Genomic DNA, 25,621 nt, shown 5'->3' with positions numbered 1-25,621 from the left:
CACGGCTGTGCTGGGGTAGGGAGTTCCAGACTGTGGGGGCAGATATGGAGAAGGTTCTGTACCCCCAGATTATTACACTGACGTCTGTGACCGGCCTTTTCTTTTTTGCTCCACCTGGATTCTTCTCATCCTCTGGCTCACAGTTGTCTCCTCTGTTGTTCAACAAGTAGTTTTTCTTTGTGTTTAGTTCCACCAAACATGTCGGAAACATTCAAAATAGATAACCCCTTTAAAACTCTGTGTGCCAGCAGAAGTTGTTTTGCTTGAAGAGTTGTGTTTTGCACAGACTAATCATAGCAAAAGTCATGTAATCAGTACCAGAGGTGGTCATTAATTCAGCGTGTAGTCAGCCTCTGCTCTAAATAGCTGCAGTAAACTCTGACCTTACTGTCATTATTGTTATGTTTTTGACATTTTCCTGTGACTTCAACCAGTTCCCTTATTAATTACAAGAACTTGCAGTTGTGGTGTGTCCTTTAAGTATCATCATATATGTTTTTTTTTTTTTTTTTAGCACCAGATAGATTTGACACTTCAGTTGAGTACCACACAATGTCAAGTCCATTGGTTTTGCACTTTTTGAAAGAGGCCCTGTAAATCTTTAAAGTGTTGCTTAAACAACCTTTGTCAAAGTCCACACAGTCATGTCTGTAGTGGTTAAATCTCTCAAACCACCAGAATGTACTGAAACAGAGTTTGGGCTTTTTTATTGTAGCAGCCAGCCTTCTTCAATGTAACTCTAAGAGTCCACGTAGATTGGAACAGAGTTTTTGTCAGGGTAAATAATGTCTAAAACAAAGCTAGACAAATCAGACAAAACATTTCTGGCATTTCTGTATTTTTTTATGATGTTAAAATCAGTAAAAACGTAAATGACAAAAGTCACATCAGACAGAAAATCCAGACTTTCACTCTACGTCTCAGTAACACTGACTGCACTCTTATTACTCAAACCAGCAAAGATGTTTTGCTTTGCTGGATGTCCTGAGCCCTGTGTTTGCTTGGGTACTGTTTTGTCTATATCAAGAACAGACCTTGCACTATAATGTTTTAAGAGACTCTGAGCAACTAATAACATCCATCAGTGTTCTTTTTTTTTGAAGCATACTTTCAGTTCTGTAATTTTTTACCTCTAAACTGTATTTTTCAACTGCACCTCAGCACATCTAGTCACATTTTGCTGCAGTAATTAAAAAACATTCAGCTGCACGTGTCTCTTTCTTCCGTCCATGTCATGACGAAGCTAAACCCTAAAATGGAACGTTTAAAATAATAGTAATGACTAAAGGCTCAGAAGTCCAACAGTGACTCAGTCACTACAGTCATAGCATAAAACAGTCAAATATTGAGGCAGGGATATAAAAAGAGGAAGTTGTTTGTGATTGCGTTCACAGAGGATGTCTGGTTTGATTATGCTGCTTCACTGACCTCTGATCCTGTGTTTCTCTCTGACCTTTAGCAAGGTCCCAGTGTCGCTGAGATGATGGTGTCTCTGGGACCTGCAGAGATCAGTCATCGATTCCAGAAGCTTCTGCAGCTTTCAGACAATAATTAAAGACTGAGCTGTCTGTCTGTCACCACATCGCCTTACATTCACTCTGCTGACTGAAGGGAACCTGAAGACAACAGCTTCTGTACGTTGAAAACAACATGCTTTACCTCCCAAGTGGTGATTCTGCTAAAAGTAAACGGGCTGCACTGGAAATGAACTCTTCTCCTCTGATATGTTGAGTAATACTTGAATTAATACAAATATTTTATAAACTAACTTTATGAACATTATCTGTTTATTTTTTCGTTACTGTGAGGCTTTAAGGACCACGTGACCCCATGCACACACAGATGGGAAGTACCTTGGTATTTTTTATGCAAATGAACTTGTGCATTTCTTGAGAAAAACTGTTTTAACGAACTCTTGTTTACAGATGTATTGCACTGTCAAAAGGGGAAAACCTCCAGTTCAAATGTGGAAAAAGTCATGCAAATACATGGACACGAAAACAAAAATTGTGCTGGGTGATTGTGATCAAAGAAAAAGAAGTCCTCATGTTCATTTCTATTGGCTCCTTCTCATGCACATTTACTCCAGTAGGTGCTAAATTAAATAATAAGCTCATAAAATAGGATTATCTAACTACACAAAAGTATCGAAAGCCATGAAAAAGAGCTCCGTTACAGCTAGCCACAACGTTAAAATGCTACTTGCACATTAATGCATCAGGATGAACAAGTAATGCCATAATGCACTAACGAAATGACCTTGTAATGCTCACATCGGCCAGTGAGTGTTGATGTAAATTATATTAGATGTTTTTGAAACATCAGAGGTTCATGATGCTGCTGAATGACCACAGTCAGTTATTTATATATTAGTACAGGTTCATTTTCATCTGAGCAAATATTACATTTTGATTAACCAGGTATGTTGCTGTTTGTAGTCATTGAACTAATTTTAGGTATTTTATTCCTGTTAGATCATTTTATCTACAACATGTCTTCTTTTGTAAGCCCATCAAAGGTTTTGAATGTAAAATCTAATTTTTTTGAAGTGACTAGTAAGTAAATCTGTCAAATAAACACAGAAGGAGTATAAAAAAAGCATAGCATAGAAATACTCAAAATACCTCAAATGTCAATATAATTTGTTTACTTACTTTTCACCAGTGGTAACTTTTCATATGAGTTTTTATGTAGGACTACAGCGAATACTTTAGCCTCCATTTTACTATCCCATACAGTAGTACATGCTGTGTTTACCATAGAGGTAGTACAGCTACTTAAAAGAGTACCATGGCAGTTGTACTCACATCAGCTGGGACCACAGTAGTACCAGTACTTTAACTGTGTAGTTACCACAGTATTTCAGCAGTGTTATGTTAGTTACTGTAGAACTATACTACTACTATGGTATAATACAGGTGTATAGCCTTTAGAGGTACCACAACAGGTAAAAGCAGAGTCATATTGAGGACTTTGGTGCATTTAAGTACTGTTTCACTTGGGAGGGTACCATAGTAAAGTAAATAAACACTGTGCTCACAGGTGTCAGAGTACTACATTGCAGTTTATGTAGTACCATGTGTGCTTCCACATTAGAGCTGCAAAGAGAGAATCTCTGAATATCTGTCATGTACCAGGTTGAACTGCTGATACTTTTTGTATTTTTTAACCCACAGTTTTCAGGTATACTACTCATTTTAACATCTACATCACTACATGCAAGTATTCATATTTGACATTATTAACATCCTTAAGTAGAAATACTAATACTACACTGTAAAAAATACTCCATTACAAGTAAAATAATCGCATTATAAATGCTGCTTAAATATTTAAGTATTTTCAGCAAAATGTCCTTGAAGTAGCAAAAGTGAAAGTGCTGAATTCAGAGAAATGTACCCTGCGACTGTTCTACAGTTCACTGAGGTCTGCAACTACGTTCTCCTTCTAACTTAATCTGCTGATCAGTCCACTAATTGATTACATTGTTAAAGATAAAATGGTGAGAAAAGTCCATCACAACGAGCTTGTCAGTCAAAACCTCAAAATATTCCATTCAGACATTGACAAAACAGTTACACAATATTCTGTTGGTAGTTTTCAAAGCAGTGTATTTTAAAAGTTCTGTATAGGTTTATTTTAAGTGACTGGGGAGTCTTACAGAAAAAGTGAATTAACCCTTGTGCTGTCCTGTGGGTCAAATTGACCGTTTTAAAATTTGAAAATGTGGGGAAAAAAAACAAAACAAAACATTTTCACAGTGAAAATTTCCACATTTTCAACATTTTGGGGAAATTTTTGAACATTTTTTGGTGGAAAAAAAGAAATGTAAAACAATGTTTGTTTGTTTTTTTTTTTTAAAGAACATTCACAAAAAAATCAACCAAAATCCAGCGAATTTCGCTGGACTTTGGTTGATTTTTATGTGAATGTTCTTAAAGAAAATATTTGTTTTACTGATATATATGGAATCACTTTAGATATGTTTAGGATTTCTTTGGATGATTTTTACAAATTTTTTGAAAATATTTACACGAATTTTCTTGCCAAATTTGAGGGGGATTTTAAATTTTTTTTAAATAAAACTTTTAAGGGAAACTTTTAAGAAATTAATGGAATTTTCTTCCTGAAGGTTTTGCAAATTTTCAGAAATTTGGGGAATTTTTTTGCTGAATTTTTGGATTTTTTTCAGACAAGGAAACAATATTATTTGGTGCCCGTAAATGAAGATGTTGTGGAGGGTTAAGTTGTTACAGCAGCATGGGTATTCAATAAAGGGGTAAACAATAAGACGACACAGATTATTAGGGTATAAAGTGAAGTTAAATTAAAATAAGATAAAAAAAAATATACCAAATCTGGAAAAAAAAAAAACGAATATACAAGAATGACAGTATTTTTTTAGTGTACAGAAATACGCAAATGAGAATGTGCTTGGAGAAGATGCTTTAAATTAACAATAAGAAATTTGCAAATATATAATATAAACATGCATTTTTTAAAATCATCATAAAAAGAATCCTAATTTGCAACTACTTACTTTCCAGCTCTGTTTAAACAAATGTTTACAGTACGACAGAGTGTTATGAAAATATAGTGTTTGTAGACAGATGGGCTGCCTGTCAGTGCGCCTGCGCAGAGTAGGGGGGTGTAACGTGTAACTTGGTTAGTGTGTCAGCAGTGTGAGTGTCACATGTCACATAAGCAGGCGGCGGTTTGACAGCTCCGCTCCCCCCGGCAGACTCTCACTCAGACCCGGAGCTTCACCGCCTCTGGACCGGCAATGGCGAGCGGAGACAGCCGGCCCACCTTGGAGTCTTGGCTCAGTGAGTGAACACCGAACGGTTTGTTGTTACTGTTGTTTGTTTTAGCTGCTTGTTTTTTTTTTTTTTGTTTGTGTCGCGGCGCTGAACGACATCATCATCCTCTCATGTCTAAACTCGTGACTTCAGTTTTGGCTTCTGCGCTGCAGTTTTGACAGTTTCTTGGTGCGAATTGACGCTTCTGTGTCGATTTTTTTTTTTTGGAAGTTTTTAAAAATTAAAGTTTTGTTTTTGAGCAGGAAGTTGCTGCTCAGCCCGCGCGCGTGCTCGAGAGAAGCGCTCGAGAGGTGTGTTATGTCTCCGGGCTCGTGCTCTGCGCGTGCACGGCTGTAGAAAAGTCAAATTCTTTCATGTTTACCTGAAGTGAAATGTAACTAAGTACAGTTACTCGGTTGTACTTTGCTACACATTTGACATGTTTGTATTGAGGATTTTCTAAGAATACTGCTTTATACTTCTGCTGAGGGAAACGTTTTACTCTGAGTAGAAAATATAAACTTTTTCCTGCTGTGCATTTGTTTCCAGTAACTGTAGAAATGTTGATTTTTTTACAAACAAAACACAATATGACGCTTTGTTATCAATTCAGCTACCCAGCAGGAAGCACAAATGGTACTATTTTTTGCTACTTTTCCTTTCGAACCATTTTACTTTAATTTGCATTAAATGTTTTAACCGCTCACTTTGGAATCCCTGTTTAATTTTTAAAAATTTATTTATTTTTGTCCTTTAACAACCCAAGCAATTAATTAACTGAGAAAACTGAGCAGATATATCCTTAATAAGATTGTCATTATTTACAGTCTTAAACAAAAAATAGTGTATTCTATATATTTAACTGCTAATAATATATCTCAGTGTTGCTGTTCTACACATATTAGATATAGGGCACATTTTTCTGCATCGAGTGCTTTCACATTTAGTGCTTGCAATACATTTTCCAGATTATATGTGCATACTTGATTAACATTTAATATGCAGAACTTTTCCTTGTAATTGAGTGTTTTTACCATGTGGTATTTACACTTTTATTCGTTTCCCCCACCACTGTTGTTTTTTTCATGTTAAAGTTGATAAACGCTGAGATTATTGCCACAGTGAAATGCAGCGCTGCAAGATAAAGATCAGTGTTTAAGAAGTTGCTGACAAGTTAGGAAGTACAAAAAGTCAAATATCTGAAAGGTGCAAATCCTTGGTGTGAATACTGTTCTTTTGAGAGTATTTTTTTTTAATGCATTTTATTAAATTTGAAGTGCATGCACCCACAAAAAGACTGCTGGGAGAAAAAAAGCAGGGAGCTGTTCAATAAAAGAGGCGGCAACGGAGAATTGTACTGAGTTTTCTGAAATGTTTTTTATTTCATTTGTTATTAATTGTTGGTTAAAATCCTAGTTATTACTTACTAAAGTTGTGGAGTTAAAGCTGCTCCGAAGCTTCTATTTCCAGTTTTAATCGTTTTCATTCAGGAGTTGACAGAATATAAAAAGAAATCCTTCTCTCTGGGTTTTTTTTTTTACTCTTGATAATGTTGAATGTTTGCTTTCAAGGTGGCTCCGTCAAACAATCTTTTCCCTCCAAACCAAAGCAGTCATTCCTGTGTCTTTAAAGTAGTAAAGACTGAAGTCCACTAAAATATTATACAGTGCCAAAAGAGGCAATAACAATAAACGTAGAGGTATAAACTTAGTGGAGTTGTAGAAACCCATTCATTGAGAAGAAATGCACCTGTTTTGTACAAGTCTATCTTTTCCTTTTACTTGTTTCAGACCAGGCCACAGATCCAAATAATCAGGAGGATAGATGGGACTGCATCCAGGGCTTCTACCAGCTTGTCAATCAAGACGCCGATGGGTAAGCAGAACGTAGTCGTCTTTATTCTTACCCACAGTTTGAGCTCTCCATTGTTGCTAGATATGAATTAAAGCTTTGAGGGGAGACCATTCACTTCTGAAAGTTCCTCAAATGCAACTGTGACATTTGAGAAAGAGTTGCTTCACATCCATGTTGCCATCACAGGTTGTCGGTTACACCATAAAGCAATAGTGAGGGGGAACTCTGTAGCACCTTTTCCCTTTTGCCCTTTTCCTCTTCTCCATGTGAAAGTATTATAGAAGGCAATGTGATGCAAATTTAAAGACAGGTCCCGTTTTTTTAAAAAGTTTCACTCCATTTCTGCTGGGTGTAAGCCGGCCTGGCAGTGTGTGGAAGCTATGTGAACAATATGCCTTTTTACACGGTGCGTAACATTTTGTTTGCAGTCCACTCAGGCATTTTAATGTGATTTTAAATGTTCTGCTTCCAGGCCACAGGTAGCCGTTCGTCTTCTTGCCCATAAAATCCAGTCGCCACAGGAGAAAGAGGCTCTGCAGGCTCTCACTGTATGTGAACAACTGCTAACTTCTGGATATAAGAGTCACATGATGCATGCTACACAGGACACAGGGTTTTTATCTGTGAAATTACCATTTGAAATGTTCCTCATAACGATGTGTAGACATGCAGTATTCATCTGCTCACATTTAACGCTCTTTGTCAGTGGTCATACGTACATCGTAGTGTATTTAAAGATGTAGTCCAGTCATTGAAAAACAAATATCTTTGTTTTAACTCTGGGGTGGGGGGGGGGCTGGTCTTGTGAATAACATCTGTGGCTAACATTTACCACATGAACAAAGAAACATGAGGGATTTAACTTGAATCTTCCATGACCCCACACAGCTTGCTGTCTATACTTCAATCAATGTTTCACTCTGAAATGTAACTTAGAGAAGCTTCTTGAGGGCCGTGTGCCTCATGTCATATGACATTTAAAGGTGGTTAACCACGAGCATGCAGTGACAAAATGTGTTTTGTCTCTCTCGTGTTGCATAAGAACAAAAGAAATTCTTTTAATTTCTTCTTTTTAAAGTGTGTGGTGGTAATGACTTGCACTTTTTTGATGCTTTTCAGGTTCTTGAGGCATGCATGAACAACTGTGGCAAGAGATTCCACAGTGAAGCCGGCAAGTTTCGTTTTCTCAATGAGCTCATCAAAATCTTAACACCAAAGGTATGAGAGATCCTCAGTATTTGAGTAGAATTCAGCTGGACTACTTTATGGTTCATGAGGATGTTTTGTATCTCAGTTCTAAACGGTCATCAGTGGGTCATTACTCACCTGAAACTATATTAATGAAAGCTTGTTAATGACCTGCAGCTCACATGAATCAACATGAGTGGACTTTGTGGGGTTGATATGAGGCCTGCACTGTATGTGGCAGATAGGTGGCGTCATAGACCAACTCTCCTGTTCAGAGGTGGTCGTTTCAGTTTAAAGATGGCTCTAAAGAAAATACATTTTTTGACACTGGTCACATTTCTAAATGGTGTTTTTATATGCTAACAGTGTAAAAGGTGTAAAACAAGATGACTGTCTCCAAAACAAATGATAAAGACTTTTGTGGTTTCATATGTAATGCTGTCCACAATACAGAGCAATCAAACACATACGAATGGAGTAAAAATCCTGAAAATACTGAATTAAAGTAGTACATAGCAAAGCAAATGTGACACGATGGATGAATATCATATAACAGTAAATTCTAAGGAATAAAAGCCCCTAAAACATATAGTTTAGCGTATTATAAAGTAAGTGTAGATTAAAAACACACTTTGATGTAAGAATCTGACAGTACATGGAGTCTGACTTAAAATAAATAAAACGATAGACTGTGGATGAGAAAATATTTACCTATGTAACATCTGATGGAGTGATTTATTTCAGCAAAATGACCCTGTCGATCTCTCTGAGCAGTACTTCGGTGCCTGGACTTCACAGAAAGTTAAAGACAGAGTGACGGAGGTCCTCTATGGCTGGACGCTTTGGCTTAAAGATGAGCTCAAGATTCAGGAAGCCTACAGCATGCTCAAAAAGCAAGGTCAGGACCAACACAGACACATAGCATGGAATCTTTACCAAGGCTGCTAAATTCCTAGACTGCCCTGAGAAACACTTTAATTAAAATTGGCCATACATGTGATATATGCAGATATATAAAAAACTGATATTCGTTGATTAGTCTCTTAATGTTGCATTCTTCTCTTGAGAGTGCATCCATCTTACGTTTCTTCCTCTTATTGTAGGTATTGTGAAGAAAGATCCCAAATTGCCAGACACAGTTATCATGGCTCCTCCACCACAGAGAGCCACAGACTCCATTTTTGACCAGGATGACAAGGCAAAGGTGAGTCTATATGTGTAATAGTAAAGTATTGTCATTCTATTTTGTGTGCATCAGGATGTTCCATCTTGCTAACATGCTGTTTTGTCTTCAGCTGTTGGCCAGATTATTGAAAAGTGCTCGTCCCGAAGACCTGGAAACTGCCAACAGGCTCATTAAAAGCACCATCAAAGAGGTGAGGAGAGGTTGCCGTGCTGATGGTCGTCTTGCATTTATGCATTAATAACTGTAGGAGCTGGGAATGAATTTTTCTGTGTGTTTTTACAGGAACAGGAGAAGGCTGAGAAAGTGTCAAAGCGAGAGTCTACTCTGAAGGAGGTGGAGAGTAGTACAAAGCAGCTTAGAGAGCTGCTGGACCAGAACACATTAACTGGAGTTTTATTGCAGCCCAGCAATGATATAAAGGTAGGTTGGACTTATAGAGAGTAACAATCAATCAACTTTGAATGATGACAAAGCTGGAGGCCGGTATGGAAGACCTGGGATTGCTGTCATTTCTTTTCATTGCAACTGAACAAGTGTGTGAGCTTGAAGTCAAATAAAGGAAAACAGCCACACATTATTATTATTATTATTATTATTATTATTATTATTATTATTATTACATTGTTTAGATATTATTTGGGGCCTGGAAATTTTACTTTCTACTCACATTACTGACATGATCATCTATGTAAATTACTATCATCGTTAAACAGCGATGTAAGTCAATTTTTAAACTCAAGTGTGATGTTTCTGGGCGTTTCTTTGCTTCTGTCACATTTTTATTCACTGCAGGCTCATTTTTCAGTGCAATAAAAAGTCCTGCACCTCTATTTTTTAAATGTCTTTTGTGCAGTATTACACAGATATTATGCCTTAAAAAATTTGTCTTTATTTATTTTACGTTATTCCGTATGCTGTGAAGTGGTGATGCATCATTTTACGGATATTTTACAACATGCATTTTTAATTTGCTTCCAAACTTGTCTTGAGTCAACACAGTCTGTAGTTCAGCTGAAAATACCTGAATTTCAGTCGCTGTTCACTGAAGAGTGCAGAAGTTTTTGCTTTTTCATTTTATCGATTTTCAAAATAAGACATGCAGAATAAGCGATTTTGAGCAACTTTCACAATTTTAAGGTTAGATTTGATTAACTTTCCCAACAGATTGACACGTCACAGATGATTGGTTCAATGATCAGATGATTCTTTCATTTTGTACAGTTTTTGGCTCAGATCAATTGTGTAATTTTGTTCACTTTTTTGAAGATAACATGCCTTCAAATACACTAGCATGTTTTGGGATTCAGAGGGTTAAGTCAAGAAAGTAATGTTTGGGCTCATCTAACCTACAAATGCTTTTTCAGTGTGTTGCCATTAATACCTCCTCAGTGTGTAGGAGTGTGATAAAAATGCAACCACCCAACATTTGACCCGTCCTTCTCACCACTGTAGGCGCTGTATGAGCGCTGCGACCGACTGAGGCCCAGCCTGTTCCGTCTAGCCAGCGACACGATGGAGGACGATGCTGCTCTGGCACAGATCCTGGCAGCAAACGATGAGCTAACGCTTGTAGTGAATGCTTACAAAGACCAGGTGGGGAGAGGAGAGTGCAATGGAGAACGGACAAGGAGAAAAAATGAAGAAATGACAAGTAAACATAGTGGTAGGTCTTATTTTGTTCACCTTTTTGCCCATTAGTCCCTGTGGAAAAAGACTTAACCTTGTGTCTGACACTGCTTTGTGTTTGATCCTGTTTTTTCTTGGTTGTTCAGCTCCTCTAAGTCCTAGACACATTAAGAGCTACCACCTCATCGATCTGTCAGCACTGGACTCTCCACAGACTCTCAGAAAAGCTGAATCACCACCTGTATTTGAACCCTCTTCACCTCTCTTCTCTCATTTGGAGAGCACCTTCTGCTCAGTAGCTGACCAGGACCAAAATGAATTAGGTGAACCTGGATATGTAGTTATTTCTAGTTCACTGTCTCTAACGCTGACTAATGTATTTCATATTGTAATGACATGGTGTTGTTTAATTACAGAGTTGGATAATGTAGTCCCAAAACAGACTGAAGACAATCCAAAGTCATATTATGAAGAACTATTGCAGGTGAGGCTTGAATCTAAGGTTGAAGATAAATATTTAAAAGTGTCCTTTACTTGAAAGTTGGTTTACAAAAAATGTACACTTTCTTTTAGCTCAACGGAGACGTTCAGGTGATGAATGCTGAGCAGACCAGAGGGAGAGGCCCTTTGCTGAGAAGCCGTGGATGTGGGGGCAGCAGCGTTACGACAAATGGAACAAATGTTTGGTAAGGAGGAGAGAGAACAGGAGCAGAGACTAAATACCTGCCTGACATTCAGTGGATTACATTATTGACAGGCCTTTAATGCCTCTTTTTTTGGCTTTTATTGGCACTTTTTTTTTAACTGTTAGCTGATATAAGCATTTAATAATGTATGGTATATACTTATAAACTGACCCATTGTGAAGTTAGTATGAGGTGATGCTTTGTTGACCTGCAGAAGCCACTGAAGTTCCTAAAAGCTGCTGTTAAAACAACACTAAGGCCGGACTTGGTGCTTCCGAGAAGATTATTCTGTTAGAGCTTTCTGTTCCTTGGGTGGATCATGTTAATACGGTCGACAACAGGAAAAAGGAAAAGTACGTAGAGCTAGTGGAAAAATGCAGAAGCAATAGGCACTGAGAGATGGTGTAGCACTACCTGCACCTAAGCCAGGGCTGATTTTTCTCCACCTTGGTTCCTTGGGTCTCCTGGGTGAAGGAGTCTCATGTTGGAAGATTTAAACCAACCAATGACCCTAGGAAACATTACTGATGATGTATCCAGGTGCATCAAGACGATTTAACTCAAAAGAAAGTTTACATAATAAATTAAGGGGTTTTTTTTGTTGCCTTGTCTCCCATCAGGTCTCTCACCCAAAACCAGCCGTTCACAGGGCTGGGATCACCTTCCAAATCACAGAAACAACCAAATGGAGCGTCTGGCTCTTCGGTGGAACTGGAGGAGACCTTGTGTTCCCCACAGTTACTGAAAAGCATCTTTGTTCCGGTGGACACCATCAAATCCAGTAAGTCCTCAAAGTCTGAATTACCTTCCTGTACACCACATGCTTTTCAGCATTTTACAGTCAGGAATTTAAATCAACAGTTTTAAACACCATACTTTCATTTCCTTGTATTATTAATTAGCTGTTTAACCATTATTTTCATGTGTCTTGTAGGTCAGCTGGAGCCGATCACGTTACACAACCGGGCTGGTATCCACGTGTCGCTGCATTTTGCCAAAGACTGTCCGCCCGGTCATCCAGGTGTTGCTGTGGCTGTCTTGTCTGCAGTGAACACGTCTGCTCTCCATGTGAAGGACTTCATGTTTCAAGCTGCAGTTCCAAAGGTAAAAGACTCTGGTCAACCTCCTGAACTTGAGAGGGGACAAAAACCCGGCCTCTACTGCCTGGTTAGTGGAAACGAAATAAATAAGTTGCTGTTGAATTTCGTACTTATTGGCAGTATGTATCGCAGTGATCAGCATGTGATGCCTTTCGTCACTGCTTTTCTGTTTCTCGTTAAAGGTATAAAAGCCAAAATTATAATATTTGAGATTTCTTGCATTGTTCTAGAATTTTGTTTCTTAGATATGAAGGTTTGCTTTGTGCTCCTTTATTTATCTGTAAACTGAACATATTGCAACTTTGGACAGATCATTGACCAAACAAAAAGTAGGAAGATCTGACCTTTGGGATCTTGGGATCTTCTAACGGTTATTTTTGTCACGTTTTTACACTTAAAAGGCAAAAAAATAAGTCATTTTGTAAATTGGCAGTTATATTTACACTTGAACAATTGGGGTATAAAATGTCAAAAAAGTGACGTTTTATTAGACTAAATGTCTGAAACAGAAGTATTCTGTTTACAGTGAAAAGCAGCAAATCTGCTTATTTGAGACACTGAAATCTGTAAAAAGTAGAATTTCTTTTGATCTTTTTGGTTGAGAAATAATGAATCAATCTTTCAGAACAGGTGCAGATAATTTTTTCTGACAATCAATTCATTGAGTAATTGTTTCAACTTTATTAAAATAATATGAACTGTAGATTCAGTGAAGATAAGAAAAGCATATTGTGGCTTTGTATTTGGCTCTAATGGGAGGATAAATGATTAACTTCACACACTCCCTGTTTAATAAGAAACTCTTAATTCACCAGTACTGTTCGAATGAGGCTCTGTGGGTTTTCTGATGCGTTAATCACATATAAGTAACTCATAGAGCTGATATTATGAGCTATCAACATACCTTCACACCTGAATGTTTGTGGCGCCCCCTGCTGGAGTCATCGGCTCAGATTGGTCAGACTGTAAATAGTTTTAAACATTGCTTCTCTGTCTGTTTCTTATCTGACATGAACATACAGCTCATTCTCAGTTCAATAACTGTCCTGTAGACCATGTTGGTGAAACTTCAGCCTGCCTCGAGGACACAGCTACCTCCTTACAAGCCGCTGCTGCCTCCACCTGCTGTCTCACAGGTCATCCTGCTGGCTAATCCTCACAGGGTGAGTTTCTGTCTCTTTGTGTTACTCACACAACATATCAATGGAAGAAATGGAGTCATTTCACTTTGTCTGTACTCATAACTATTTGTATTAGATGTTTTTTGTGCTGTAGTGTTGCATTGGTCTGCTGTCAGTGTGAATGTGTGACTGAAAAACTCTCTTATAAAGCATTGTAGTGCTGCACAAAGCACTAATACTGGGTTAATTATTTATTAATTCCCCTCAGTCTTGTAGGTGTTGGTAGATTCTAAGTTTTTGGCTAAGAAGCACCTCTGTCTCCTGCAGCGTAAGGTTCGTCTGCGCTACAAGCTCACACTGACACACGGAGACCAGCAGCTGAACGAGACCGGAGACGTCGACAACTTCCCTGACTGGACATCTATGGTTGGCTTTTAAAAACATGAGATACTCAGATTCCAACTCTGTGTTGGACCTGAAACCTAAAGGAAAAACTCAACATAAAAGGTCTGGGAGTTTTTTTTTTTACAGTGAATGTACCTGTAGGAGATCTTCATGAAGTAGACACAGCATTAATTGGATTCATACAAAGAAATGACTTGTTTTAACACAGTGCGAACTCTACTTGACACATTGAAAACAGGCTGGATGTTGCATCGGCGGCTGATAGGTTACTGCCTGTTAAGTAGGAAAATAAAATAGTTATTGTTCTGGTAGAAGATCTAACAGCAGTGCTTGTTCAGCCGTTACATGCAGTGATATTTAACACTTCAGGAGACAGTAGAGTGTGTTGTCTAGTAGTTGTTGAACAAGCAGAACACACACTCACAGAGATGTGACATTTTAAATGCTGTGCCTGCAGTCAGCTCACTGCTCCTCTTCTGCCACAACTACTAGATTTTACATTACATATTAAAATAACATTTAATCCAAACAAGTTTAGAATAAACAATGTCATTTTTATGCTTCAGTGCTCCCACAGAAGACCCCCAAATTCATCCATTGCCATAACAATGACATTAACCACTGTTCAAGCAGACCAAAAGAAACCTTCCGGCCTTGTAGGTGTGAAATTCTCTTTCTGATTGAAGCCAAACAAACAAAAATTGTCATCAAATGAACAACACAGAGCTGCGACCGCTTCTGTCAGCGAGGATTCTGGTAGTGGATGAAAGTCTTGTTCTGTGTCCGTGAGCAAAGAAGCAGAGCCTGGTGGAGCTAAAACCAGCTTCTCGCAACAGTTTGTGTTTTTTCTCATAATAACTCTACAAGCTACTGTTGCACAAAACCCATCCACTGCAGATAATAGAGGGGGACGGTGTTTTAAAAGTTCACCCTGTCATCCCCGAAGTGTGTTTCATGAACAGAAACACCCCCGCTGCTGGTTGATTGGAGTAGTGTTGTGCTGATTGGTCCGAACTGCTTTGTTCCCATCAGAAAGGTGTACAAGCAACAGATTTCTGTTTCTGAGAACTAGAGAACAACCAGCTGGCAGGAGACGTTCACTGAATTTATCAAAAGTGTGTTGGATCAAAATGAATGCACCTCTAATAAATCCATACAGATGTTAGCAGTTTAGGTGGGTTTGGTACATCCACTAATTGACTCTGATTCAGCCGTTAAATAATCTGCTGTTTCTGCGATTGCGGCCCTGTACCATTGTTATTCTACTGTGACAATCCAGGATGTTGGCTGTAGCCAGGAGTGTGCTGACATGTTACTGGTGACATGTCGGCACATTAAAGCCTTTATTTATTTTGTGCATTTGTGACATCAAAACCGCCAAAGTGCCTTGAGGTGTTTTTAATGTGTATTTATTTTATGAATAGGGTTTCCATAAGAAGACTTTCTTGTCTTTAGGTTGTAGAATTATTGAAAACTGTAAAGGTTCCACTGCTCTGTTCCGGTATTTTGAAATCATTCTGTTCTAATTTAAAGAGTGCTGATTTGTACGCTAACTAAAGGAGATTAAACACTGCAAATTAAAACAAACAAATTAAGAAAGGATGTTCTCCTTTCTGGCACAACTAAGCATAGAATAAATCACAAGAAAATCTATCAACACGACAGAAGGGAACACAGAACAGTGTTTCCTTTAACTATTCATTAGTCTGGCCATCCGTTTTTTGTTGTGGCATGTTTCTTGTTGCATTTGTGTTGACTGTTTTTTAGTGTTCATGTGTTTTGTTTATTTCCAGCTTTTTAAAAAATGTCTTAGCTGTAGTTGCTCATGTTTTCTTGGGGTTGCAGTGCATCAAGCTTATGGCCAAATCTGAGATTGTTTTTAACTCTTATGTGACCACATCAGTGTTTCCTGTCCAGCAGTCTTATCAGTCTTCTACTGTGAAGCTTCCAGCTGCATTCATGAGCCCAGAATAAGGAATTCATTTTCAGCTTTACCTGCTTCCTCATCTGGAACTGTCACATTGTACAAGTTCAAACAACTCTGCCTGATTTTTGTCAATAAATCCAATACAACGTCTGTTGTAGCACAAAAGACACAGGTTTTTTCTTTTGTGATTTGTCTAATTCACTTTTAATTGGTGCAACACTAACTCCATGCAGTGTGTATATGGTTGCTGGCTGAGAATTGCACTGAAGTATTTCTGGACTCCTGTGGTGTGTTGGTAAAACATCTGACGTAAAAGCATCACAGGTTCATACAGTAACAGGTGGACATATCCATGGCGCCACAGACTGAACCTCAGCAGCAGCTAAAGTCCAAACAACAACCATACATCCAGCCACAGTGCTGTTGGAAATCGTCCTTTTGAAATGAACAGAGAGCAATAAATGCATCGTGTAACATCATCTCCTCTTGAAGTAGCATCTGTAGTGTTTTATATCTGCACTGATCAATGTTCAAACTGTGATATGGACCAGAAAGAATGTAAAGCAGACTGAGAAGGAATGCGAAAATAGTCCAGAGAAAAACTCTCAGGACCCTGCAGGGGCTCTGTAAATTTTCGCCTAAAGAGAAAAACAAATGTAACAGGAACACAGATTTACTTTCATCCATATCTCAATGTGAAGTCACCAAAGTATAAAGTGTCAGATGCTGATATTTGATCAGCTCTGTGTCTAATTTTCCTGTAAAATACTGACTTTAAATTCAGGGCCGTTGGTCGACAATGTTAAACTTTATGATTGTTAAAAATGTAAAGTTTATTGATTTCTTGACTATCGAGTTAGATAATAATGATAAACTTTATATAGCTTCCTTAACAAAGTTTGAAGTAAGTACAAGGTGCACCTCGGCTCATTTTCAAGTAGTTTTAAGATGCTTTTGAGACGCTTCTACTACAGACTGTCAATGAAAAGATGAAAATTCCCAAAAGACAAAGGCGCTGTCGCTAAATTGCTGATGTTGTCCATAAACTATTGTAATTACTGAGTTTACCTTCATATTCAGTCCTGTGAATTATTGCTGTTGCCTCAATAATTGATTTGCAGTTATTTAGTTATTAAAGCTGGGATAGACGGCATCTTTTTGGCATCGCTAAGCAAAAATTCCATGCTAACCCTTTAGAATATTGTGATTTAAATAACCTGAGAGGAAATTAGAATTCTGCAACTTTTTTTAAATTTTCAGGTTTTAGAAAAATCGATTCTTTGATCGGGAGTTTTTTAGCCAATCACAGTGTTTCAAACGGACAGGGTTCCCACTTGTCCTGGAAAACCTGGAAAATGATTGACCAATTTTCCAGTCATGGAAAACATATGGAAAATGAGAAAAAAGGTGAAATGTCCTGGAATCGGTTAACTTATCCTGGAAAAAATGTATCCTCCCCCTGTCAATGCAAACGGGTTAAAAGTTATGCGCATGCATGTCTGTTGTCACCTTATCTTCTGGGCAACATTAAGGCATAGCGCTTCTCTGCTTCTTGCCGGCGCAGCGCCCCACGTGACGCTACCAGCCAATCAAATTTGCATTTCCGCTTTGAGCAGTTCTGCGTCCCAGTTCTTCCAATTGACTTTGTCGCTACATTTAGCGACTTTTCAGACCCCGTTAAGGACTTATCGCCAAGAGACAAAACTAGTGACTGTAAGCTGAAAAGTGTCGCTAGGGTTGGTCCACGAGTGTGAGGGTTTTCTCTCCCGTGGGCGGCCACAGGCTCCTCTCTGTCTTCTGTTGAGTGACAGCAGAGGAGACTTCTAGTGGGCGTGTCGGTTACTGAGTTGGCTGTGCGCTGCAAGATGGGTCCATGTATATTTGCCTGCTGGCCGGGCGGGTTGAGAGGGACAGAAGAGACAGAGGAGTAGAGGTATAGAGGTGGGGGCTGGGGGGGACAAGGACCATAAAACACACAATTTGATACATGCATGATAAGACAGATGTATTCTATAAAATATTCTATAAAATGTAAATACACTGAACTCATTTGGATATATTTAAGTGAGACTCTACAACATTATTTGACACAAATCTATCTAAATCCAAATTTTAATCATTTTTACTCCAAACATTTACTGGACTGATTTAAATATTAAAATCACTCCTTTCTAATCCTCTGCTGTACGTTCAAACCTGAGGCCTTAAATAGAAACACACAAGTATCTGATTGAAGGAACTTCTGCAGAGTCCTGGTTCCAGAACATGATGATAGAATTATAGACAAACTTTAACAAAAGCTGCCTGAGAGTTTACAGGTTTTTATGTTAGATTTCTTCAGTAATTTAATGAGAGTTATCAGTAAAAATCAAGTGTTCATTTGATGAACTTCATTTCCTAAAACATCCAGAATTGGAGCTCATATCTTTGGCAGCTGTAAATTTTCTTCTCCTTCAAAGTTCACAACACAATGAATTAATTCCTAAAACACTCTCAATGCTGGAGAGCGTTTGATGCTGAAGCAGTGACCAGTTTTTCTGTTTCTTCTCTGGAGATGCACAATGAGGGACGTCTGCAGAGACTGAGAAAGAGTCTCACCACATCCTTACATGAGGAAAAAGACTTTATTGAAGACGACAATGAGAAAAACTCTAAGATTAAACTCTCCACAAGGATCCAAAATAAGTTGGACTTCTACACGAGAGCTTTAATTATTCTTCATCTACTTCCTGAAAAGTTTGGTCAATAAAACAGACAAAATCTAATATTTTCAGCTGAACTAAAGACAGACTTTGTGATTTTTCTGCTCACATGTTGTGTTGTTGTAAACTTCCTCTTTCAAATAAATAGCTGCCTAACCCCCTGGAAACCAGTATTTGTCCTGTTTTTGTGTTGCTCCTCAGCGACCCTAGACAGCCGGGTCCTAATGTTTTTTGAGCAACACAACATACTATGACGTTTTTACAATGAGGGTTCTACTATGGAACCAGTTTGACATGTTCAGGTGTTCTTTGTGTGAAAACTCAGAGATTTCAGGGCTCAGAAGGTGGTTTTCAACTTTCTTGGTTAACTTTCTGCTTCAACTTCAAACTAAATTTCCTTCACTAACCCAGCCCTCTGGACTTCCAGGAAGCTGTGTTCCTATTGGCTGTCCAGGTGGCTGCTTGGTGTTATCAGGAACACCTGAGCAGCTCAGTGTCTTCCTGCTTTATTTAGCTGCACCCAAACATTTCCTCTGCTTGTCTTCACCACTGAACCGGGTTTGGCTCCATTGCTTCAGTTTGTTCTTTAGGCGTTGGCTTGCAGCTTCCAGCAGTAAAATTGTCTTTAATGTGTTTCTTGGTGTGTTTTAGGGCTTTGTACTGGATAGTTGTCTTGGTAAAGGTGGTTCTTTAGCCACAGTTAGCACATGGTGCGAATGTGTGCAGTGATTAGTGGATTTGGTACAGCTGAGTTGTGTCTTTATCTTGGCTGTAGTGAGTCTTCAGAGGTTTTTGGTCAGACACATTCTGTATTCTTGTTAGTGAACCAGCGTTGGTTGTCCAGAAGGTAAGAGTTCCTGTCCTGATTCTCTGTTCTCAGAGGTTCTCTGGTAGGCTGCAGGAGACTTTAGTGTTTGGGTTGTGCTAGTTTGGGTTTTGTACGGTTTCATTTGGACGACTATCTTGAGGCCCCTCCATGTGGTTTAGTGAGGTTTTCTGTAACAGTTCTACAAAGCAACCTGCAGCAGAAGAGACTTTGACAGTTTTTAGGAAGTTCTGGAGACCAGACTTTAGAGCAGCAGAAACATTTGTCAGCAGTTTGAGCAGGAGAAGGTGAGCTTCAGAGTAGAAATGAGACAGAAACCTTCTTGACCCGTGTGGTGAGGTCCTGTACCAAGAGTTTGAGCAGGTTGTGAAGAGTCTGTAGTTCTTTGGTCTGAAAGCACAAGAAGAGTCGACTCATTAAAGGAGAAAACAGGAGATATTGTTGGTTCTTCTGTCGCTCTGCAGTTTCCAGTTTCCTTAGACTGAATATCAAGTTTATATTTTAAATGATTTCCCATGTGAGCCCAAGAAGACTTCAATAAACTCCCTCCATCCCCTGGACACAACAGATTTTATTACCATGCTAAATCTTTTTTTTTAAATATGTTTGAGTTTTAATCATAGTTTTAGCGTCGTTTTTTGTCTTTGCCTGTTCAGTTTTGTCATCTGTGTGAAAGGTGCTAAACAAATAAAGTTGAATTGATAAACTGAATAATTGACTAACTCATGATTGTGACAACAGAAGTGTTTTCATTGTGACTTCAGGGTTTGTTTCATTTTTAAGGTTGGGGTTAAAATCTTGACAGAAAAAGATTAGAGAAATAAACTATATAACAAAAAGCAATTAAATGAAGAAAACATTTAATGCAATAAAATTTTTAAAAAGAAAATTAAACGTTAAAAACAACTAAATTATATTAGACAAAATATTTAATTAGATAATTAAACAGAAGATACAAAATGTAATTATGAAATTAAACAAAATTTTTAAAACAAAAATATTAAAGTTTGGTCAATAAAACATTTAAAAAAATACTAAACATTTAATTAGATTATTAAACCTTTAAAAAGACAAAACATTTAATTAAAAAATTTAATGTTTAATTAGAAAATTAAATCTTAAAGACAATAAAGCTTTAAATAGGAATTAAACAAAAAATACAATGAAACATTTAAAAGAAAATTAAACATTAAAAGGTGGTAAAACATTTAAAAAGAAAAACCTTAACAAAGATTTAATCGAAAAATTAAACATTGGGAAAGAAAAGGAAATTTCTGAAACAAGCCGATAAAACATTTGAAAAAACAACAATTAAACATTAAAAAGACAAAACATTTGGAAATCAAATCAGACATTAGAAAAGAATAAAAGGTGAGAAAAGAGCAAAACTAAACATTTAAGAAGAACCAAACTAAAGACAAAACATTTGAAAAGACACCAGTTAGACTTTAGAAGATCAAATTAAACGGAAGAGACAATAAAACGATCAAAAAGAGCAAAAACAGATAAAAGTGTTTGCTAGTCTGAAATGAAAACATCAAGTTGTTTCTTCAAACATTTCCTCTTTCTATGTTCTTGGTTTGATTGTGGACAGATTTACTAAGAACTCAATTCAGAAAACTGCTTTCCAGATAAAGTCTACTAGTAGTTGAAGGCATCGATCAAACTGTTACCTTCTGATCTCCACAAACTTTACTGTTCAGTGAAGAGAATCAAAGTTTGTTGAGGATTTCTAAAAAACCCACAGGTGAAGGTCTGAGAAGAACTCAGATGGATGGTCTAAATGTGAAATCAAGACTCATGGTCACAAGTTTTAAGGCTTCTGTTAACCAGAAAGTTCAAACTAACAGAGAAGTACTGGGAAACTTTTAAAACTTCAGCCCTCAGACTGTCTGAAGGTTCAAACTAACAGAGAACTACTCAGGAACTTGGAAGATATCAGTCCTTGGACTGTGTGAAAGTTCAATGTAACAGAGATCTACTGTGGGACTTAGAAAATTTCAGCCCTCAGACTGTGTGAAAGCTCAGGTCCTGAGGACTCGGGAGGTCTGGAGGCTTTGGAAAGTCTTGGAACTGAGGGTTCAACCCTCCAGCACAAAGGCTGAAGTCCAGCCTCCTGAGAAAAACGGTCGAGTCGAGACTCGAGTTAAAAAAAAACTCGAAAACGAGAAAAAATAGATGATAAATGCGCAAAAAAAAGAAGATTTAGTATCTGAGCAAATAGCTCAGGGGAAAAGAAGAGTGACTACAGATTGGAAGGTCGCAGGTTCAAGACCCGCCACTGGCCCTTTTCTTTCTTTGTCTTTGTCAGGATTTCAATGAAAATTTAAGAAGTGTCTGGTCTTGAACCAGCGACCTGCAGCTCCATAGGCAAATCCTTAACTCACTGAGCTACAGATCAGATAAAAAGAAATGATTTCGTCGTCCCTTTGGCATCGTAGTTTCTGAAGTCACCACATGGGTGGAGCCAAGGCGGAGTCTGGGTGGAGTCAGGGCGGAGAGTAGGCGGGGAGGTGGGTGGCGGCCTCCCCCCTCTACTCCCCCACCTCCCACCACCACCCACCACACCTTCCCCCACCCCACGAGTTCTTCGAGTCGCCACGAGTTCTTCGAGTCTCCACAGATTTTCCCGAGTTTCTGGAGTTTCCACCAGGTCCGAGGCAGAACAAGTTGTCATGAAGAGGTGTTGAAGTCGGCCAGGATGGACTGACTTTTTACAGCGACTAGAAGGAAGACCACTAGAAGAGCAGGTCTTTAACCACCATCCATAAAATCCATGGAGTCGGTTCCAGAGAAATGAAGGGAGGTCAACTTTTATCAACCTCCATCCAGATGTTCAACTTGATATCTTTACTTGGACATTTTTAGCACCACAAATCTTTAGTATCACACTTTATTATCATTTATTAGGACTTTAATGGAATCCACCAGCAGATTTACTTTTTGTTGACAAACTTTATTCTTGTCGTCGTGAGACTGCAGTATTTAAAACTCTTCCTTCGATTTGACCTCATGTTTATTAGTTTTAGTGGAGAAACTTATTTTAGTTGTCAATTAGTCTCTTAAAAACCAAATAATAAATTGGATTAGTCAAGAGGTTTAAATTTCTTACTTTGTCATATTTTAAATATGACAAAAATATATAAAAATAAAGTGTCTTGAGACCATTTGACCTGTAATTGGCGTTATATTAATAAAACTGAATTTAAATTGTATGTATCTTGTAATGTTGGAGTAATTCAGCCATATATGTTGGAAAACACATTTTCTTTGTCCATTAATCTGTTGATTATTTTCTCCAGTAATTCATTTCTTGTTTTGGTTTATAAAATGTCAAACCCAAATATATTCAGTTTACTGTCATAAAAACCAAAAAGATTTATATTCATGATGCAGGAATCAGGCAGTTTTTCACTTTTTATCTCAGTTTAGTCAGAAAGATAGTTGATAATGTGTGAATTGTTGCAGCTTGTGAGCCGGAAAAGGTTTTAATCTTTGGGGCTGAGTGTCAGAAAACATTTAGAAACCAACATCAACAAAACACTCAACAAAGATTTGAACATCATTACAGGGAAATCCAACTTTTGCATGACAATGTCTAATTAAAGGACATTTATTTCCAATGTAAATGTGTGATATTCATCCTCTGGAGCTTCCTCTTCACATCGTCTTCCACCTGGACTGGTTTGGTCGGGAGCATGTGCAACAAACATTTGAAAAACTGCACTTTAACATCAATGAATGACACTGAAGTTTAATCTCTACATAAATGAGATTGAGTCTGGATGTGCTGCTCTGTCATTAACTCCTAAGTTTAGGGAAAGTTCAAACAAAAGAGGACGGTTCAGATAAGACTTGAGAATGAGCTTATTTTGAACAAACATCTCAGACTTTCTGAGCTTCAGCACCTCTAGCAAGATATTTTAACAACAAGCAACTCAAGAGATCCAGAAGTTGGAGAGAGTTAGCTTTAGCTGAGCCAAAGAACATGTGGGATGCTAACCTAGCAAACATTTCAGACTTTTCTCTGTGAATTCTGCGAAATAATTTCCTATTTAATGACAGAGCTACACATCTTAACTCAGTCTCATTAAAACAGACTCTAATTCAGTAGCATCCATCCATATTAAAGTGCAGTTACCCAAAATGTTTGTTGCATGAGCTCCAAAAAAACCTGTCCAGGTAGAAGGCCACTTTGACAAACAGGAAGTGGACGATTCCAAACCGATTTATAGAAGGGGGAACCGGACTGTACTAAGTGTGGTGGAGTATAGAGGGGTGTTCTGTGGGTTTTTAAGGCTGATAATGATTATTAGTGAGACATTTGGAGTAGATATTCATTTGCAGTAAATGAAAGTATTTAAAATCTTGGAGTTAAACTTACAAGAACACAAACTCTAACAGAAAACTTTGCTGATACGTTTTTGTTTTGTTTACAGATGTTAAGTTAACCCTTTAACATCCTCATCAAGAAAAAGGCAATGAAAAAATTCTTTCTTTATATTTCTTATCTCTTTGGGGCACTAATAACAACAATCACTGTTTTTTTTATGAAGCGACCCAGCGGTTTTTAAAATATTGACCTCTACCAAACGGTTGAGAAAAATTATTTTACCCTTTTAAATCTTTTTTTTTTTACATTTCAAATGACACATTTGTGTTCAGCAACTCATTAGGCACCATAATATGTCAAAAGTATTACTTTACCTTTGAAAATCACAGCAAACAGAGGCCTCATGTGAGGAGTGATTGTCCTACCTTCCTGTGAGCAGATTCTGCATGCTATTTCAAAACACAGTGACATCTACTGGATTTTTTTTGTATAATGTACTTTAGAGTGGTACCTAATGAGGGGCAGAGATGGCTGAAACAGGTGGACTTCAGTAAAACGTATTTTTCAATAAGATTTAGTGTTGAAAAATGACATTGTTCGACACAGTATACTATGGCGTTTTTTTTTGCACCAAAATTCATGATGATTTTTTTTTCAAAGAAATCCTTTCTGGAGTGTTTTTCACGGCCTCCTTTACATTATTTCATCATATGGCAGGTTTTTACAACGTTTGAAAAATCACATTTTTTTTCGACATAGTATAGTAAGGCGTTTTTTTTTGCGCCAAAATTCATGATGATTTTGTTTTCAAAGAAAACCTTTCTGGGGTGTTTTTCATGCCCTCCTTTACATTATTTCATCATATGGCATGTTTTTACAACATGTTTGAAAAATCACATGTTTTTTTCGACATAGTATAGTAAGGCGTTTTTTTTGCGCCAAAATTCATGATGATTTTTTTTTCAAAGAAAACCTTTCTGGGGTGTTTTTCACGCCCTCCTTTACATTATTTCATCATATGGCACGTTTGTACAACATGTTTGAAAAATCACGGGTTTTTTTTCGACATAGTATACTATGGCGTTTTTTTTTTGCGCCAAACTTCATGTTGATTTTTTTTTCAAAGAAAACCTTTCTGGAGTGTTTTTCACAGCCTACTTTACATTATTTCATCATATGGCATGTTTTCACATGTTGAAAAATGAAATTTTTCAACATAGTATACTATGGCGTTTTTTTGCGCCAAAATTCATGATGATTTTTTTTTCAAAGAAAACTTTTCTTGAGTGTTTTTCACAGCCTGCTTTACATTATTTCATCATAATGCATGTTTTCACATGTTGAAAAATGACATTTTTCGACATAGTATATGATGGCGTTTTTTTGCGCCAAAATTCATGTTGATTTTTTTTTCAAAGAAAACCTTACCATAGTGTTTTTCATGGCCTGCTTTACATTATTTCATCATATGGCACGTTTTTACAACATGTTGAAAAATCACGTTTTTTTTTCGACATAGTATAGTAAGGCGTTTTTTTTTGCGCCAAAATTCATGATGATTTTTTTTTCAAAGAAAACCTTTCTGGGGTGTTTTTCATGCCCTCCTTTACATTATTTCATCATATGGCACGTTTTTACAACATGTTTGAAAAATCGCATTTTTTTTCGACATAGTATAGTAAGGCGTTTTTTTTGCGCCAAAATTCATGATGCTTTTGTTTTCAAAGAAAACCTTTCTGGGGTGTTTTTCACAGCCTCCTTTACATTATTTCATCATATGGCATGTTTTTACAACATGTTTGAAAAATCACATTTTTTTTCGACATAGTATAGTAAGGCGTTTTTTTTTGCGCCAAAATTCATGATGA

The 25,621-nt window shown here is 37.6% G+C and overlaps 1 protein-coding gene and 1 long non-coding RNA gene across 3 annotated transcripts in view; one reads left to right on the top strand and one right to left on the bottom strand.

Moving 5' to 3' along the window:
* Positions 1–4,058: 4,058 nt before the first annotated feature.
* Positions 4,059–16,059, top strand: LOC111588122 (ADP-ribosylation factor-binding protein GGA3-like). Of its 2 annotated transcripts, none has more exons than XM_023298284.3 (16): positions 4,059–4,826; positions 6,590–6,674; positions 7,126–7,201; positions 7,773–7,871; positions 8,616–8,739; positions 8,945–9,045; positions 9,137–9,217; positions 9,310–9,447; positions 10,480–10,690; positions 10,800–10,976; positions 11,070–11,137; positions 11,227–11,339; positions 11,960–12,120; positions 12,274–12,443; positions 13,492–13,602; positions 13,888–16,059. In XM_023298284.3, exons 1-16 carry the CDS (start codon positions 4,784–4,786, stop codon positions 13,996–13,998), a joined length of 1,869 nt encoding a protein of 622 aa, XP_023154052.2. In that variant the 5' UTR covers positions 4,059–4,783; the 3' UTR covers positions 13,999–16,059. The 2 variants fall into 2 exon arrangements, with proteins under 2 accessions (XP_023154052.2, XP_054866294.1); XM_055010319.1 differs by having other exon boundaries at positions 4,061–4,844.
* Positions 16,060–17,951: 1,892 nt separating this feature from the next.
* LOC129348818 (uncharacterized) overlaps positions 17,952–25,621 on the bottom strand; it is a 15,454-nt gene continuing 7,784 nt past the window's right edge. The window contains exon 2 of the long non-coding RNA XR_008601517.1: positions 17,952–19,810. This is a non-coding gene — a long non-coding RNA (uncharacterized LOC129348818). The remainder of the gene's footprint in view (positions 19,811–25,621) is intronic.

Source organism: Amphiprion ocellaris, chromosome 4 (assembly GCF_022539595.1).
Source record: "Amphiprion ocellaris isolate individual 3 ecotype Okinawa chromosome 4, ASM2253959v1, whole genome shotgun sequence".
Lineage (NCBI taxonomy): Eukaryota > Metazoa > Chordata > Actinopteri > Pomacentridae > Amphiprion > Amphiprion ocellaris.
The sequence above is the reverse complement of the archived record's forward strand: the minus strand, read 5'-3'. Positions and strand labels throughout refer to the sequence as shown.